This window comes from Capricornis sumatraensis, chromosome 1 (genome assembly GCF_032405125.1).
Source record: "Capricornis sumatraensis isolate serow.1 chromosome 1, serow.2, whole genome shotgun sequence".
Lineage (NCBI taxonomy): Eukaryota > Metazoa > Chordata > Mammalia > Artiodactyla > Bovidae > Capricornis > Capricornis sumatraensis.
Window position 1 is genome coordinate 176,599,949 of NC_091069.1, and position 17,683 is coordinate 176,617,631.

Below are 17,683 nucleotides of genomic sequence, written 5' to 3' on the forward strand. Positions count from 1 at the left end.
CAATCACATGTGGCCGGATGAACCTGTCAGGCAGGCTAGAGAACTTCCAAAGGAGTTTGTGAACTGAAGCACTCTTGTCACGCCCAGGAATTTTATTAACTGGAGCTATAAGTTAACTCTTTCTTAGAGAAAGATGGTGGGGGACAGTCCCCCATAAAGTCAGAGGTGTAGGTGAGAGCATAAAGCAGTAAAGTAGGCAAACTCTGGTTTTGGGGGTAGATGCTCGGGAACAGGGGGTCTCCTGAGGCTCAATCCCATCTTTGCATATGCCGAGACTCCTTCCTCATGACCTTTGCCACAGGCAGAGTTCCTCACACTGACTCCCGGCAATTGTGTTTGAGGTCTCCTTTCCCCAGGCTTCAAGGAAAGTTGAATTCTTTCCTTGAAGAAGGTTGAATTCTTTCTTCCTTTTGGTTTCTGCCCTCATAAGGTTGGTCCAGTGGTTTGTCTGAGCTTCCTGTAGGGTGAGAGTTGTGGGTTTTTGTTTGTTTGTTTTTCCTCTGATGGGCAAGGCTGAGTGAGGTGGTAATCCTGTCTGCTGATGATTGGGTTTGTGTTTTTGTTTTCTTTGTCATTTAGATGAGGCATCCTGCACAGGGTGCTACTGGTGGTTGGGTGATGCCGGGTCTTGTATTCAAGTGGTTTCCTTTTTGTGAGTTCTCACTATTTGATACTCCCTAGGGTTAGTTCTCTGGTAGACTGGGGTCTTGGAGTCACTGCTCCCACTCTAAAGGCTTAGGGCTTGATCACTTGACAAATCCTCCCTCCTGAGCCCAGCATGGAATGTGGCATTCTTCCCTGCTTTGAGGTTCTGAGCCAGAACCTGGTGGGGGTATGGACAGCCGCCTCTGGACTGACCAGCCCCTCAGACCACTCCCGCACTTTCTGGTGTTAGGAAAGCTGTCTCTGGGTCCTGTCACCCATGTGCACTGAAGCCAATCTATGGACACTGGGAGGAGGGAAGAAACTTGCTTTGGAAGCTTCAGCAATCAGCATTTGAGAAACTCCTCTCCATTTTAGCACCATCTCCAGGACATAGAGCTGAGAGACAGTGCAAACTGCAGCATGGTGAGAGAGCAAAGGGAGAGCAAAATCACAGTCTTTTTGAAAATGTTACTGAAATTTTGCTCCATGGTCCAGTACCATGAGCATCACCTGGGACCTTGGTACAGTTGCAAATTCCACTGAATGAATTAGAATCTTGGATAGAGCCCAGGAATCTGTTTTTTAGCCTCCAGGTGAAACTGTGTACACTGAATTTTGAGAAGCACTTCTCTAAAATACAAATTATCCTTATTTTCTCTAGGGAGGAAAATGGAAGAAAGAAGATAAAATCTCTTCAAAAACAGTTGCTTAATGTCAAAAAAGAAAGGCAAGTTGAAGTACAGGTAAGAATTATCTGGACAATGCCAAAAGTTACTGGGTTGATAACAGCTAAGTAGAAGTCATCTTTTCAAGCAAAAAAAGAAGTTATGTATAAGAAATTGTTGTTTTCCATGGGTTGCCTTTAATATTTATATTAAAAATAAAAGGATAGCAGATATTTGATGGAATGCACAAACATGTCCAGAATCGAACTTTGAGAAACTCTAATCCTCTGGTGCTCTTAATCTGTTCTTACCCCTCCCAACCAATCCAACCATATCACCCACTCCTTCCTTCCAGGAGACCTTGTCTCAGGCAGTCTCTTGTATGCCAAGGTCCCAGAAGGGAGATTATAGTCCTAGGTAGTACCTTAAGCACATCACATACTCCTTACAAGGCTTCTTTGGTGGCCCAGATGGTAAAGAATCTACCTGCAATGCGGGAGACCTGGTTTCAGTCCCTGGGTTGGGAAGATCCCCTGGAGGAGGGCATGGCAACCCACTCCAGTATTCTTGCCTGGAGAATCCCCATGGACAGAGAAGCCTGGTGGGCTACAGTCCATGGGGTAGCAAAGGGTTGGACACAACTTAGTGACTAAGCACAACACAAATACTCCTTACACCTAATGGTTAGTGTTAATAATGTCATTTGTATTATATTTCAACTACAGAGTGGATTTATTGAGCTTTTCTGGTCATTAGGGCCTTACCTTATGTCTAATTTACCTGTATAAGAAAATGCATCCCAAGTTTTAAGCAAGTACTTACAAAACTGTGTTTGGGCAGTTAGAAATTAGTACCATGACTATTAGAATTAAGAAAGTTACTAAGTATGGCCTGATATATCAGCTTTTCATTGCCTAGCTATTTGGACAAGCTTATACTCCAGATATAGGAATCTTCCTTATCTCCTACAAAGAAGTTAGAAGAATATTAGGAAAATATATTTGGAAGAATTGCCTAAAGAAGGTCACTAGCCTTTCTTCTGAGGTATTTATTATCTTTAGGTCTTCTGACTTGCTTAGCATCCTCTCTTATTTTCTATTATCAGTTTTAAAGTACCTTTTTTTTTTTTATCAATTTTTACTTCATTATCCCTATTAACCCTCGGTTTATAGCTTACGCTCTTTGAAAACCATTTTTGCACCACCGTCACCTCCAAAAAATTTATAAAAACTGGTGTACACTTAGGCTTTCTCTCTAATGAATAGAATTTTTCAGAAGTTTCTTAACTTTTTTTCCTGCAAAAACTCTACCATTACTTAAAAGTTCCTCTTGTATTCCTTGAGTATTAAAAAAAGAAAAAAGATATATTAATGTCCTTTTAAGACTCCAAACCAAATAGTATCAAAAGAGACCCCAGCTTTGGCCTCTGCCAGTCAAGTCCCCTATGCTACAACCCCCTTTTTTCTCTTTTCTTTACATTATATTGTTGACAATATAATTTTTCCAACAAGTAACACTTGCTTGTGAAACTTACCTTCTTGGATTGCAGTCTCAGCTGTTACATTCAGGTGCAGTAAAACCAAAGTAGAATATCACTCAGATATTTTGATCATCAGAAAAGGAGGGAAACCAGGACTAGAAGAGTGAAGGCAAACCTTGAACAAAAAACAACTGGCAAGATGAAATCAAGTAAGATCTCTAGAGTTACTGAAGAACCAGTGGTCAAGTCAAGGTTGGAAAACAAGAAGACAGGAAGTACATGCATACGAGAGACTTGTGGGTCAGAAAATGATGCCAGCAATTAAGGTGGCAGGCTTGAGTGTGTGAAAGTATGTGTGTAGATCACTGGAATGTGAGGGAATAATTGAGTTATGAAGCTTCCTACTGAAAGTGAAGAGGAACTTAAGAGTCTCTTGATGAAGGTGAAAGAGGAGAGTGAAAAACTTGGCTTAAAACTCAACATTCAAAAAACAAAGATCATGGCATCCAGTCCCATCACTTCATGGCAAATAGATGGGGAAAAATTGGAAACAGTATCAGATTTCATTTTCTTGGGCTCCAAAATCAATGTTGACAGTGACTGCAGCTACGAAATTAAAAGATGCTTACTCCTTGGAGGGAAAGCTATGACAAACCTAGACAATGTATTTTAAAAAGCAGGGATATTACTATGCCAACAAAGGTCTATATAGTCAAAGCTATGTTTTTTCCAGTGGTCATGTATGGATGTGAGAGTTGGACCATAAAAAAGCTGAAGAATTGATGCTTTTGAACTGTGGTGTTGGAGAAAACTCTTGAGAGTCCCTTAGACAGCAAGGAGATCAAACCAGTCAATCCTAAAGGAGTCAATCCTGAATATTCATTGGAAAGACTGATGCTGAAGCCGAAGCTTTAATACTTTGACTACCTGATGTGAAGAGCCGACTCGTTGGAAAAAAACCCTGTTGCTAAGAAAGATTCAGGGCAAGAGGTGAACGGGGCGACAGAGGATGAGATGGTTGGATGGCATTATCAACTCAATGGACATGAGTTTGGGAAAACTCAGGAGATAGTGAAGGACAGAGAAGCCTGGTGTGCTATAGTTCATGGGGTCGGAAAGATTTGGAACAACTTAGCAATGGAATAACAACAACAACCTCTAGTGAAACCGTTGAAGACATTTAGGTCTTTGTAATTCTCAATTTACAAGATTTTTCTAGCCAGAAACAGGACTTTAGTTTCACTTTGCTTCTTCTTAGAGTCAGTATAGTTCAGTTCAGTTCAGTTGCTTAGTCGTGTCTGACTCTGCAACACCATGGACTGCAGCACGCCAGGCCTCTCCATCACCAACTCCCAGAGTTTACTCAAACTCATGTCCATTGAGTCAGTGATGCCATCCAACCATCTCACCCTCTGTTGTCCCCTTCTTCTCCTGACTTAAATCTTTTCCAGCATCAGGGTTTTTTCAAATGAGTCAGTTCTTTGCATCAGGTGGCCAAAGTATTGGAGTTTCAGCTTCAGTATCAGTCTTTCCAATGAATATTCAGGACTGATTTCCTTTAGGATGGATCAGCTGGATCTCCTACCTGTCCAAGGGACGCTCAAGAGTCTTCTCCAACACCACAGTTCAAAAGCATCAATTTTTCCACTCTCATCTTTCTTTATAGTCCAATTCTCACATCCACACATGACTACTGGAAAAACCATAGCTTTGACTAGATGGACCTTTCTTGGCAAAGTAATGTCTCTACTTTTTAATATACTATCTAGGTTGGTCATAGCTTTTTTTTCCAAGGAGCAATCATCTTTTAATTTCATGGCTGCAGTCACCATCTGCAGTGATTTTGGAGCCCCCCCAAATAAAGTCTGTCACTGTTTCCATTGTTTCCTCATCTATTTACCATGAAGTGATGGGACCAGATACCATGATCTTACTTTTCTGAAAGTTGAGTTTTAAGCCAGCTTTTCACTCTCTTCTTCCACTTTCATCAAGAGGCTTTTTAGTTCCTCTTCACTTTCTACCATAAGGGTGGTACTATCTCCATATCTGAGGTTATTGATATTTCTCCTGGAAATCTTGATTCCAGCTTGTGCTTCATCCAGCCCAGTGTTTCTCATGATGTATTCTGCATATTAGTTAAATAAGCAGGGTGACAATATACAGCCTTGATGTACTCCTTTTCCTATTTGGAACCAGTCTGTTGTTCCATATCCAGTTCTAACTGTTGCTTCCTGACCTGCATATAGGTTTCTCAAGAGGCTGGTCAGGTGGTCTGGCATTCCCATCTCTTTCAGAATTTTCCAGTTTGTTGTGATCCACACAGTCAAAGGCTTTGGCATAGTCAATAAAGCAGAAATAGATTTTTTTCTGGAATTCGCTTGCTTTGTTGATGGTCCAACGGATGTTGGCAATTTGATCTCTGGTTCCTCTGCCTTTTCTCAGAGGAGCATCTGGAAGTTGACAGTTCACTTGCTGTTAAAGCCTGGCTTGTAGAATTTTGAGCATTACTTTACTAGTGTATGAGATGAGTGCAATTGTGCAGTAGTTTGAACATTCTTTGGCATTGTCTTTCTTTGGGATTGGAATGAAAACTGACCTTTTCCAGTCCGGTGGCCACTGCTGAGTTTTCCAAATTTGCTGGCATATTGAGTGCAGCACTTTCACAGCATCATCTTTCAGGATTTGAAATAGCTCAACTGGAATTTCATCAACTCCACTAGCTTTGTTCGTAGTGAGGCCCACTTGACTTTGCATTCCAGGATGCCTGTTTATAGGTGAGTGATCACACCATCGTGATTATCTGTGTTGTGAAGATCTTTCTTGTACAGTTCTTCTGTGTATTCTTGCCACCTCTTCTTAATATCTTCTGCTTCTGTTAGGTCCAGACCATTTCTGTCCTTTATCGAGCCCATCTTTGCATGAAATGTTCCCTTGGTATCTCTAATTTTCTTGAAGAGATCTCTAGTCTTTCCCATTCTGTTGTTTTCCTTTATTTCTTTGCACTGATCACTGAGGAAAGCTTTCTTATCTTTCCTTGCTATTCTTTGGAACTCTGCATTCAAATGGGTATATCTTTCCTTTTCTCCTGTGCCTTTTACCTCTTTTTTTCACAGCTATTTGTAAGGCCTCCTCAGACAGACATTTTGCTTTTTTGCATTTCTTTTTCTTGGGGATGGTCTAGATCCCTGTCTCCTGTACAATGTCACGAACCTCCACCCATAGTTCTTCAGGCACTCTGTCTTTCAGATCTAATCCCTTGAATCTATTTCTCATTTTCACTGTATAATCATAAGGGATTTGATTTAGGTCTAGTGGTTTTTCCCTACTTTCTTCAATTTAAGTCTGAATTTGGCAATAAGGAGTTCATGATCTGAGCCACAGTCAACTCCCTGTCTTGTTTTTTTCTGACTGTATAGATCTTCTCCATCTTTGGCTGCAAAGAATATAATCAATGTGATTTTGGTGTTGACCACCTGGTGATGTGTATGTGTAGAGTCTTCTCTTGTGTTGTTGGAAGAAGGTGTTTGCTATGACCAATGCATTGTCTTGGCAAAACTTTATTAGATTTTGCCCTGCTTCATTCTGTACTCCAAGGCCAAATTTGCCTGTTCTTCCAGGTACTTCTTGACTTCCTGCTATTAGTTCTAGAAGATCTTGTAGGTCTTCATAGAAGACCGATCAACTTCAGCTTCTTCAGCAATACTGGTCAAGGCATCAACTTGGATTACTGTGATACTGAATGGTTTGCCTTGGAAACGAACAGAGGTCATTCTGTTATTTTTGAGATTGCATCCAAGTACTGCATTTTGGACTCTCTCTTTTTTTTTTTTTTTAAATATGATGGCTACTCCATTCCTTCTAAGGGACTGTTGCCCACAGTAGTAGATGTAATGGTCATCTGAGTTAAATTCACCCGTTCCAGTCTGTTTTACTTCGCTGATTCCTAAAATGTCGATGTTTACTCTTGCCATCTTGTGTTTGACCACTTCCAATTTGCCTTGATTCATGGACCTGACATTCCAGATTCCTATGCAATATTGCTCTTTACAGCATTGGACTTTACCCCATCACCAGTCACATCCACAACTGGGTATTGCTTTTGCTTTGGCTCCATCCCTTCTTCTGGAGTTATTTCTCCACTGATCTCCAGTAGCATATTGGGCACCTACCAACCTGGGGAGTTCATCATTAATTGTCCTATCTTTTTGCATTTTCATACTGTTCTTGGGGTTCTAAAGGCAAGAATACTGAAGTGGTTTGCCATTCCCTTCTCCAGTGGACTGCATTTTGTCAGAACTCTTCACCATGGCCCATCCACCTTGGGTGGCCCTTCATGGCATGGCTCATAGTTTCACGGAGTTAGACAAGGCTGTGGTCTATGTGGTCAGATTGGTTAGTTTTCTGTGATTGTGGTTTTCAGTCTGTCTGCCCTCTGATGGAGAAGGATAAGAGGCTTATGGAAGCTTCCTGATGGAAGAGACTAACTGAGGCGGAGTCAGTATGCTGCTGCTGCTGCTAAGTTGCTTCAGTCGTGTCCGACTCTGTGCGGCCCCAGAGATGGCAGCCCACCAGGCTCTCCCATCCCTGGGATTCTCCAGGCAAGAACACTGGAGTGGGTTGCCATTTCCTTCTCCAATGCATCAAAGTGAAAAGTGAAAGTGAAGTCACTCAGTCGTGTCCGACTCTTAGCGACCCCATGGACTGCAGCCCACCATGCTCCTCCGTCCATGTGATTTCTGGGCAAGAGTACTGGAGTGGGGCGCCAAATAATCAACAGAGTTTCAAATTCTTCTAGCTTATGGAAGATATATCTCTATATCTATCTATGTATCTATCTATCTATATTTTCAGTTGTCCAGCATTCAAAATTTAAGGAAAATGAGAATTCCTAGGCCCAATGGAGAAATAACTCCTTCTTGGAATCCTGTTCTGAGAGTATCTTTCTAGTGCTATATACCTTAGTGGCAGCTCCAGCATTGGAAAACAGTATGGAGATCCCTCGAAAAATTAAGAATAGAACTACCGTATGATTCAGCTATTCTACTTCTGGGTATTTATCCAAAGAACATGAAGATACTAATTCAGAAAGGTGTATGTACCCCTGTGTTCATTGCAGCATTGTTCAGAACAGCCAAGATAAGGAAACAACCTATATTCACATTGACAGATAAATGGATAAAGAAGGTGTGGTACATGTTTACAACAGTGTATAGACAATGGACACTTCCTAGCCATACAAAGATGGAATCTTGCTATTTTAGACAATATGGGTGGACATTGAGATTATCATGCAAAGTGAAATAAGTCAAAGAAAGATAAATACTGTGTAATTTCACTCATATGTGGAATCTAAAACAAACAAACAAAAATAGATGAACAAAGCAAACAAAAACAAACATGTAGAACAGAGTAGTCGGTACCAGAAGGGGAAAGGGTTGGGGGTAAGAAATGGATAAAGCAGAGGGGGTCAACTATATGGTGATGGATGGAAGCTAAATTTTCGGTGTTGAGCACATTGTAATGTATACAGAAGTTGAAATATCAATATAATGTTGCACACATGAAGCTTATGTAATGTTATAAACCAATGTTAACACAATTTAAAAAAGAAAAGAAGTTGCCAAGCACTTTGTAACCTGGGAAGAATTTTCAAACACATTGTCAATTAATCCTTATAATTATTTGCTAAGATATTTCAGGCAGGGTGGATATTAATGTTTCTATTTTAAAGAAGGTGAGACTTGGAGAGTTTAACTAAAGTGTCCTAATTCACACAATTGGTGGGGCTTGGGTGGGAAGTTAGGTCTTTTGATCATTTAGTTCAGTGCTCTTTCCACTAAAATGAAATAGTAATGGGAAATTGTGGATACAGGATACCCAAATAATGTGCCTAGGGAAGAATCTCACAGCCTTAGAACTACTTTTCATTTTCATTTATACTATCCATGATTATTGGGTAAACTCCTAGTGGGATAGCAGAAAAACAGATCCAGTTCCCTGTTGATACATAAGTACCAAAGCTTAAGCTGCTGACTGAGCTGAATGGAGGTAGAATGCATTTAAATTTAGAAGTCTGGTCTTAACCTCTACAGAATCGGAATGAATATATTGCTCACCTCAAGGATCAGTTGCAAGACATGAAGGCAAAAACCAACATGGAGAATCATTATATGAAGAGAAACACAGAACTGCAGATTTCCCAGACCCAGAAAAAATGCAGCAAAACAGAAGAGCTCTTGCTGGAAGAGATTGAGGTGATCACTGTTAATTAGGCATGAATCTAGTGACTGGCTTTCAAAACTGTCGCTCCTGATATTTCAGTCGACAAAGGAGGTGCGAGGGGGAGACTTCCCTGATCTCTGTTCTCTCTCTCCAGCAACCCTAACATCTGAGGGTAAACACAAAAAAGGGATGAAGACTTGCTTTTTTGCAAGCAGAGATTCTGCTGGGGTATAGCCTAGATCTCCTGATTTTTTGTAAGGACTTTGAAATTGGTTGTACTTTCTTCTCTTGGTCACTTTATCCTTATTTTATGAAGCCGTTTGCCATTTCTTCTGGTAATTACAGGGAGAGGGCAAAACAAGACACTCAGTAACTATAGGTTTTTGCTGCTACTTTTCTTACCCAACCAGTATTTTTCATCCTGCCATTAAGAAGTACAAAATTTGGAGAGCTGAATTCATGCACACATAAATTTATATTAATAGAAATGAAAAGTCACAGTGAAAAGTATCAGTAGAAAGAAACCAGGGTAGACCCTCATTTTAGAGGAAAAAGGCTATTTCCCCCCTGCATGGAACACATTCAGTCCCATGTTTAAGAAATTTTGCCCTTAAGTCATAGAAATAACCTACTACAAATAACATATATTTACATTAAGAAAACTCAAAACTTATTTCCAGATTTTTTAAAATCATACCCTCTCTTAAAGACATTTAATTTAATTTAAATTTTTAAATCTCTTTATATATCTCAGTACCAAACTTGTCATATTCTACTTAGAACTACAAATTTTCATCTCCAAATTACAGATAAATAGTAACATGTTGTATACTTCCTGGAAACTTTTTCTAAAAATAATCATTTGGGGAGGAGGCTAAATGGCTAAAAGAACAAGATGCTGGCGAGAAGAAGCAAACGTTAGTCAAGCATGTCATCTGCGTGCAGTAGGAGGACTCCTTTCTTTGAGTCCCTGCTTATCGGAAAGCTTATTTCCCAAGTGTGGCTTAAGACTATGACAGCAAACAGTTTTTTGCACTCTGGCATATCCTTTTGTAGGCCTGAGAACCTTGTGCCCTTGAAGCACTGTTTCTCTCTTTAAATGGGCATCACTTTCCAGGCAACAGGATTATGGCCCTCTTGCTCTGGGCTGTTGCCTGTGCAACAGTGCCAGACATGACTCAGATGTGTTGTGAACATGAATTGAATTCAGGGAAACTGCATTGCTGCTCTGGAGGAATACTGTGGAGTCCTTAGGATCCCAGTTGGTGGAGAAAACTTGTGCTAGTGTCACAGCCATACCCCTAATCTTGAGAACTCACTTGCAGCCCTGTTGGGAAGATTTCTGATGTTGGTTTGTTATTCACAGAAACTACGGCTGAAAACTGAAGAAGAGAACCGGATTCATGCTGAGATTGAACTGTTCCTTAGAAAGGAGCAGCAGGTGGGTCCCCAGACCTTTCTCATCCTCTGAAGTGTTTGTTTCCCACTTGTAAAATGCCAAGGACAGCAAAACAATTTTTTTTAAGGGAAGAAAAATCGACTGTAATCATACCAGCTAATAAAAGAGCTATATAGCCCATGTTTTCTGTATAAGTTATCCATCTGGATAAATGTTTTATAAAGCTGCAATTTGAGTACAGGTAAAATTTTGCCCTTTACCTTTATCATTTAGTATTATATAAGGCACTATTTTCTTGTTCTTATATTGCCTCATAGTCATAATTTTAAATTTTCTGGTTTTTGAAAATTATAAAAATAACATTCTTAGTTGCGTGAAGATTTTTTTTAATTGCCAGTTTTTTCACCCATTTTTTCATTTTATTATAGTCTCCTTGTAAAATAATTTCAAATGGTTTTATAATGTTCTACAGAGTAGTTATTCTATAATTTATTTGTTACTCTTTGTTCTGGATATTTAGGTTATTTCTAAAGTTTCACTACTGTAAATAATGCAGTAATGAAAGGTTGGCCCAAATTACTGTTTTCTTCACTGCAATTATTTGCTAAAAGTAAATCTCAAGCATGAGATTATTATTTGAGAGACTGGTATTTTGTGACTTTTGATAAATATTGCTAGTAGTCTCTGTTTTACACTGACATCAGCAATGGATACAGGTATTAATTTGAAGGTATCCTCAACGGAACTAACTGCTTTAGATTTTTTTTTTAAGTCTGCTAGTTTCATGAATTGTTTTATTTTGCTTTTTTTTTTTTTTTTGCTTACTAATGGAACTGACCATTTTTTTCCACATATTTATTTACTCACTATTTCTTATTATGTGAATTATGAAATTATTCATATAATTATATAAATTATGTGACTGAAATGGTTTGAATTAGTATTTCCAATACTAGTAACAAAACAAGCTGAATGGAAGGAACCTTTCAAAATATCTCTGTAGGCTGAATAAAGAAAAAATTTTCCAACTTACTCATGATATAGCCTACCTTTGAGAAAGCTGATGAAGTTTTAGTAAATAATTCCAAATTTGTGGTTAAAGAAGATAATTTCTAGATGCTGTCTCACAGGGCTTTACTGAAGAACATATCAGTGGGCTATTAGAACCTGTACCTCTGCAATTTCAGGATTATGAAGCATGTTACCTACCTCAAATGTTAGATATAGAGCAAGTATTTGGTAACAGTCAGATGAGTTGGTGGATAAATGGATGTTGGATAGATAAAGTTAGTGTTACCCAGAACTTCAGCCTAATAACATAAGCAATACGTAGATACATTTTAATGAAAAATTTGAAACAGTGCAGAAATATATAGATTTTTAAAAGCGAAAACTCTCTTAATTACTCCCCTTTTCAAGTATTTCTTCCATATCTTTCTTTTCATGTATGTTCTTGTGTATATACCTAAATGCTTACTTATTTTAGTATTTATTTATATTTGTTTTGACATAAATTGAATCGTATATATTTTTTCCAGACCCAGTTTTTAAAAAAAATTTGCATTGTCTTTAATTTTTTCTAAAGCAGTATACTTGCTGTATAATATGCCAAAGAGGGGATATACCAAGGTTTAGGTAACCATCTTTCTCTCAGTGGACATGCCGCTAAGTGCATAGTATATGGAAAGGCTATTCATTTTTGTATATTGTTCTAGATTCCTTATGTCCCCTCATATTAGTTTTTAATGGTTTTTGAGTTGGTTCATTTGGATTTTCTGGGTAGAAAATCTTGCTGTTGTTGTCCTGTTGCTAAGTCGTCTCTGACTCTGCAACCCCATGGACTGCGTGCCAGACTTTCTTTCCTGCCCTTCACCATCTCTCTGAGTTTGCTCAAACTCATATCCTTTGAGTCAATGATGCCATCCAACCATCTCATCCTATGTCACCCCTTTCTCCTATTGACTGTAAATAATAGCAGTTTCCTGTTTTCCTCTCATTATTTATATATCCGTTTCCATTCTGTGGCTTATTGTATGCATAGAATGGCACGTGTAATGTTTAGCAGTATTACTAAAGTGATAATGTGGCAGTGTCTCTCTATTGGTGGTTTTATTGGTGTTTCAGTCAGTATTACACGTGAATTCATTCATGGTCATGATGAGTTTCTCACGTGCACGTTAGGGTTCCTTGGGAAAAAATAGGACCCTGCAACTTGGAATGGGAATTCCTGGTACGTAATTTATTTCTTGAACACCCAAGTCACCGTAAGCCTCTCTTGCTGGTGGAAGTAGCCTGCCCTCCTATGTCTGAGTAGATTAGTCTTATTTTCCCTGAAAACCCTGTGATAATAACTTCATCTGAGGCAGATGCCTTGAAAAGGGGCTGCTATCTCTCAAGACCTAGTGCAATCACCCCTTTTGTCCGTGGTTCCATCACTAGAGTCAAATCTCAGTGGGTTCCAGGCTCACAGATAACTCAGATGACTATAACTTAGAAGGATATAACTTACATTCTAAAAGAATTACAAGACTTTACTAATATATATTGGCATAAGCCCAGGAGACAGGTATGAGAATGGATTCTAAGGTTGCTGGGCTGAGGAAGGTAGAATAGAACACTGGATTAGGTCGAGTTCATTGATGTGGACCTGTTTACTAGAGATTCTGGATTTAATGTGTTAGCTTGTCCAGCTGGAGATGACTCTTAACAGTTAGCTTGATTGGTTAACTAAAACCTGGACTCATTTAATGAAGTGGAGATGTCAGTGGTTCTTTGCTATGACAGAGCAGAGAATTCAAAAGACTTAGGGAGATAAGAATACAATGTGAATTTATCATGTATGGCCTAACACCAACTCAAACACCCACCTCTAACAAGTTTCTGTGAGACACTCCTTCCTAGAAGACAGTTCTTTGCTAATGCATCCAGTTCAGTTCACTTCAGTTGCTCAGTCGTGTCCAACTCTTTGCGACTCATGGACTGCAGCATGCCAGGCCTTCCTATCCCTCACCCACTCCTGGAGTTTACCCAAACTCATGTCCATTGAGTCAGTGATGCCATCCAACCATCTCATCCTCTGTCATCCCCTTCTCCTCCTGCCTTCAATCTTTCCCAGCATCAGGGTCTTTTCAAATAAGTCAGCTTTTCGCATCAAGCGGCCAAAGTATTGGAGTTTCAGCTTCAACATCAGTCCTTCCAATGAATACCCAGGACTAATCTCCTTTAGGATGGACTGGTTGGATCTTCTTGCAGTCCAAGGGACTCTCAAGAGTATTCTCCAATACCACACTTCAAAGGCATCAATTCTTCTGTGCTCAGCTTTCTTTATAGTCCAACTCTCACATCCATACATTACTACTGGAAAAACCATAGCCTTGACTAGATGGAACTATGTTGACAAACTAATGTCTTTGCTTTTTAATATGCTGTCTAGGTTGGTCATAGCTTTTCTTCCAAGGAGTAAGCATCTTTTAATTTCAAGGCTGCAGTCATTTTGGAGCCCCCCAAAATAAAGTCTACCACTGTTTCCCCATCTATTTGCCACGAAGTGATGGGACTGGATGCCATGATCTTAGTTTTCTAAATGTTGAGCTTCAGCCAACTTTTTTTACTCTCCTCTTTCACTTTCATCAAGAGGCTTTTTAGTTCTCTTTCTGTCAAAAGTGTGGTGTCATCTGCGTATCTGAGGTTATTTCTCCTGGCAATCTTGATTCCAGCTTGTGCTTCATCCAGCCCAGCGTTTCTCATGATGTACTCTGCATATAAATTAAATAAGCAGGGTGACAATATACAGCCTTGACATACTCCTTTCCCAATTTGGAACCAGTGTGTTGTTCCATGTCCAGTTCTTTCTGTTGCTTCCTGACGTGCATACAGATTTTTCAAGAGGCAGGTCAGGTAGTCTGGTATTCCTGTCTCTCAGAATTTTCCAGTTTGTTGTGATCCACACAGTCAAAGGCTTTGGCATAGTCAATAAAGCAGAAATAGATATTTTTCTGGAACTCTCTTCCTTTTTCAATGGTCCAGTGGATGTTGGCCATTTGATCTCTGGTTCCTCTGCCTTTTCTAAAACCAGGTTGAACATCTGGAAATTCATGGTTCACATATTGCTGAAGCCTGACTTGAAGAGTTTTGAGCATTACTTTAATAGCGTGTGAGATGAGTACAATTGTGCGATAGTTTGAGCATTCTTTGGCATTGCCTTTCTTTGGAATTGGAATGAAAACTGACCTTTTCCATTCCTGTGGCCACTGCTGAGTTTTCCAAATTTGCTGGCATTTTGAGTGTAGCACTTTCACAGCATCATCTTTCAGCATTTGAAATAGCTCAACTGGAATTCCATCACCTCCACTAGCTTTGTTCGTAGTGATGCTTCCTAAGGCCCGCTTGGCTTCGGATTCCAGGATGTCTGGGTCTAGGTGAGTGATCACACCATTGTGATTATCTGGGTCATGAAGATCCTTTTTGTACAGTTCTTCTCTGTATTCTTGCCACCCTTGTTAATATCTTCTGCTTCTGTTGGGTCCATACCATTTCTGTCCTTTATTGAGCCCATCTTTGCATGAAATGTTCCCTTGGTATCTCTAATTTTCTTGAAGAGATCTCTAGTCTTTTCCACTGTATTGTTTTCCTCTATTTCTTTGCACTGATCACTGAGGAAGGCTTTCTTATCTCTCCTTGCTATTCTTTAGAACTCTGCATTCAGATGCTTATATCTTTCCTTTTCTCCTTTACTTTTTGCTTCTCTTCTTTTCTCAGCTATTTGTAAGGCCTCCTCAGACAGCCATTTTGCTTTTTTTGCATTTCTTTTTCTTGGGGATGGTCTTGATCCCTGTCTCCTGTACAATGTCACAAACCTCTGTCCATAGTTCATCAGGCACTCTGTCTATCAGATCTAGTCACTTGATCTATTTCTCACTTCCACTGTATAATCATAAGGGGTTTTATTTAGGTCATACCTGAATGGTCTAGTGGTTTTCCCTACTTTCTTCAATTTAAGTCTGAATTTGGCAATAAGGAGTTCATGATCTGAGCCACAGTCAGCTCCCTGTCTTGTTTTTGCTGACTGTGTAGAGCTTCTCTATTTTTGGCCGCAAAGAATATAATCAATCTGATTTTGGTGTTGACCATCTATCTGGTGATGTCCGTGTGTAGAGTCTTCTCTTGTGTTGTTGGAAGAAGGTGTTTGCTATGACCAGTGTGTTCTCTTGGCAAAACTCTATTAGCCTTTGTCCTGCTTCATTCTGTACTCCAAGGCCAAATTTGCCTGTTACTCCAGGTGTTTCTTGACTTCCTAGTTTTGCATTCCAGTCCTCTATAATGAAAAGGACATCTTTTTTGGGTGTTAGTTCTAAAAGGTCTTGTAGGTCTTCATAGAACCGTTCAACTTCAGCTTCTTAGTTAGGGGAATACTTGCATCCTTGAAAAGCCCTGTGTTTGGTTTCTTATGTAGGCCAGGTAAGACCACGGGTGATAACACTCCTGATTTCAGTGGAGTTGATAGGATCATGGAGTGCCAGAGGACATGTGGCTGCATTTAACTACAGGGAGGTGCTGGGAGAAAGCAGTACTTTATCTATACAACAGAGAAAAAGTCCAAATCTAGTAGCCAAAAACTTGATTTGAATCACCACAATGAAGAGTCATGGCCTCTCACCCAGTTTCCAAACTAAGTAAATTCACAGACCCAGAGCCCCTTGATTGAGGGCGGCAGGTCCCCCTGAAGACGAACTCAGTAGCAATTGTTCACTTGTACAATTAATGCAATTGAATCTTCCTCTAAGCCTTACCCTAAGGACCTACTTATTAGAGTGACTATTCACTGGAAAAAAGAAAATACCCAGAACTTCCAAGGTCACTAAACATTGGCTCTGAATTGATGCTAATTCCTGGGGATTCAAGACATCACTGTGGACCCTTCTCAAAATGGGCGATTACGATGATCAGGTGATAGATGGAGACTTAAATCTGATTTACTCTGGGCTCACTTTTCTATGGATCCACTCTGTGGTTATTTTCCCCAGTTACTGAACATATGGTTGGAGTAAGACATAGCTGGTGACAGAATTTTCACCTTGGCTCCTGATTCATGGAGTGAGGGCCATTATGATAGGAAGGGCCTAGTAGAGGACTCTGGGACTTCCCATCCCTACCAAGATGGTGAACATAAGCAGTACTGCAGTCTCAGTGTAACTGCTGAAATTAATGCCAACATCAAAGGCTTCGAAGTGGAGGTAGTGACATTTATCACGTCCCCGTTCAAGTCAGCTGTTTGGCCTGTGCGGTTAATGATCTTGCAGAGTGACTGTGGACTAATGTAAATATAATCGAACGGTGACTGCAACTGCAGACACTGTTCCAGACGTCACATCTTTCCTGGAGAAAATCTTGAACGGCAGCTATTAACTTGACTAAACTCCCTGTCTCCAAACTCATTTGGAAAAAACTGCAGAAACAGTTTACTTTTACCTGGCTGGGCCAGCAGTACACACTCACAGTTCCATCAGGGCTGTGTCGTTTCTGCTCTCTCTGCCACATTATGGTTGCAGAGATCATCGCCTGCTTTGACTTTCCACGACACCCCCTAGTAGCTTACTGTGTTATGCCGATTGTATCTGATGAACAGAAGCAAGGATTTTAGATGACTTAGTGAGACACATGAATTAGAAGGTGGGAGACAAACTAGTTTTGATAATAATTCTGTATCATTATCATTCAGTTAGGGGACAGAAACCACATTGGTAATTTGAGCAGGGAACATATTAAAAAAAGAATCATTAACTGCTAATAAGGGATTGGCTAAAAAGGAGGGATACAAGAGAACTCTAGGGCTGGAGGAAAGTGTCCAAGGGAGGAATAAATATTTGCTTTGTTGCCTGGGTCAGAGCTGGTTTACAGTTAGTGGGGTAAAGCTGGCAGCAGGGAACTGTAGACTGTGTTTGGCAAGCAAGACTCTGTCTGTTGTGTTAGTAAAAGTTGGTGAACAAGTGCCATTGAGTATGTCACATCCGTGACACCATCAGCTGTGCCCAGACACAAAGGCGGAAGCAGTGGGAACCAAGGAGAGAAGCTCTTGTCATGCCCCTCTAGCACCCTCTACTGACAAAGCTGAATACTGTGCCAGTTTGCAGAAAGAAGTGTTTGCTGCAATCATCCAGTCTTACAAAGCTAGTCAGTGAAGGGTGATTTGGAATTGAGAGGCAAGAAATTGATAACTGACACAAACGGGGATTTTATGACATTTGGGGTGCAGGTTTATGGAAGGTAAGCCTT

The 17,683-nt window shown here is 40.0% G+C and overlaps 1 protein-coding gene across 1 annotated transcript in view; it reads left to right on the plus strand.

Moving 5' to 3' along the window:
* The window catches only part of IQCG (IQ motif containing G), a 35,428-nt gene that overhangs the window by 10,992 nt on the left and 6,753 nt on the right, over positions 1–17,683 (plus strand). Inside the window, exons 3-5 of the mRNA XM_068979676.1 lie at positions 1,307–1,388; positions 8,883–9,044; positions 10,379–10,453. Coding sequence (XP_068835777.1) covers positions 1,307–1,388; positions 8,883–9,044; positions 10,379–10,453 — 319 coding nt within the window. The remainder of the gene's footprint in view (positions 1–1,306; positions 1,389–8,882; positions 9,045–10,378; positions 10,454–17,683) is intronic.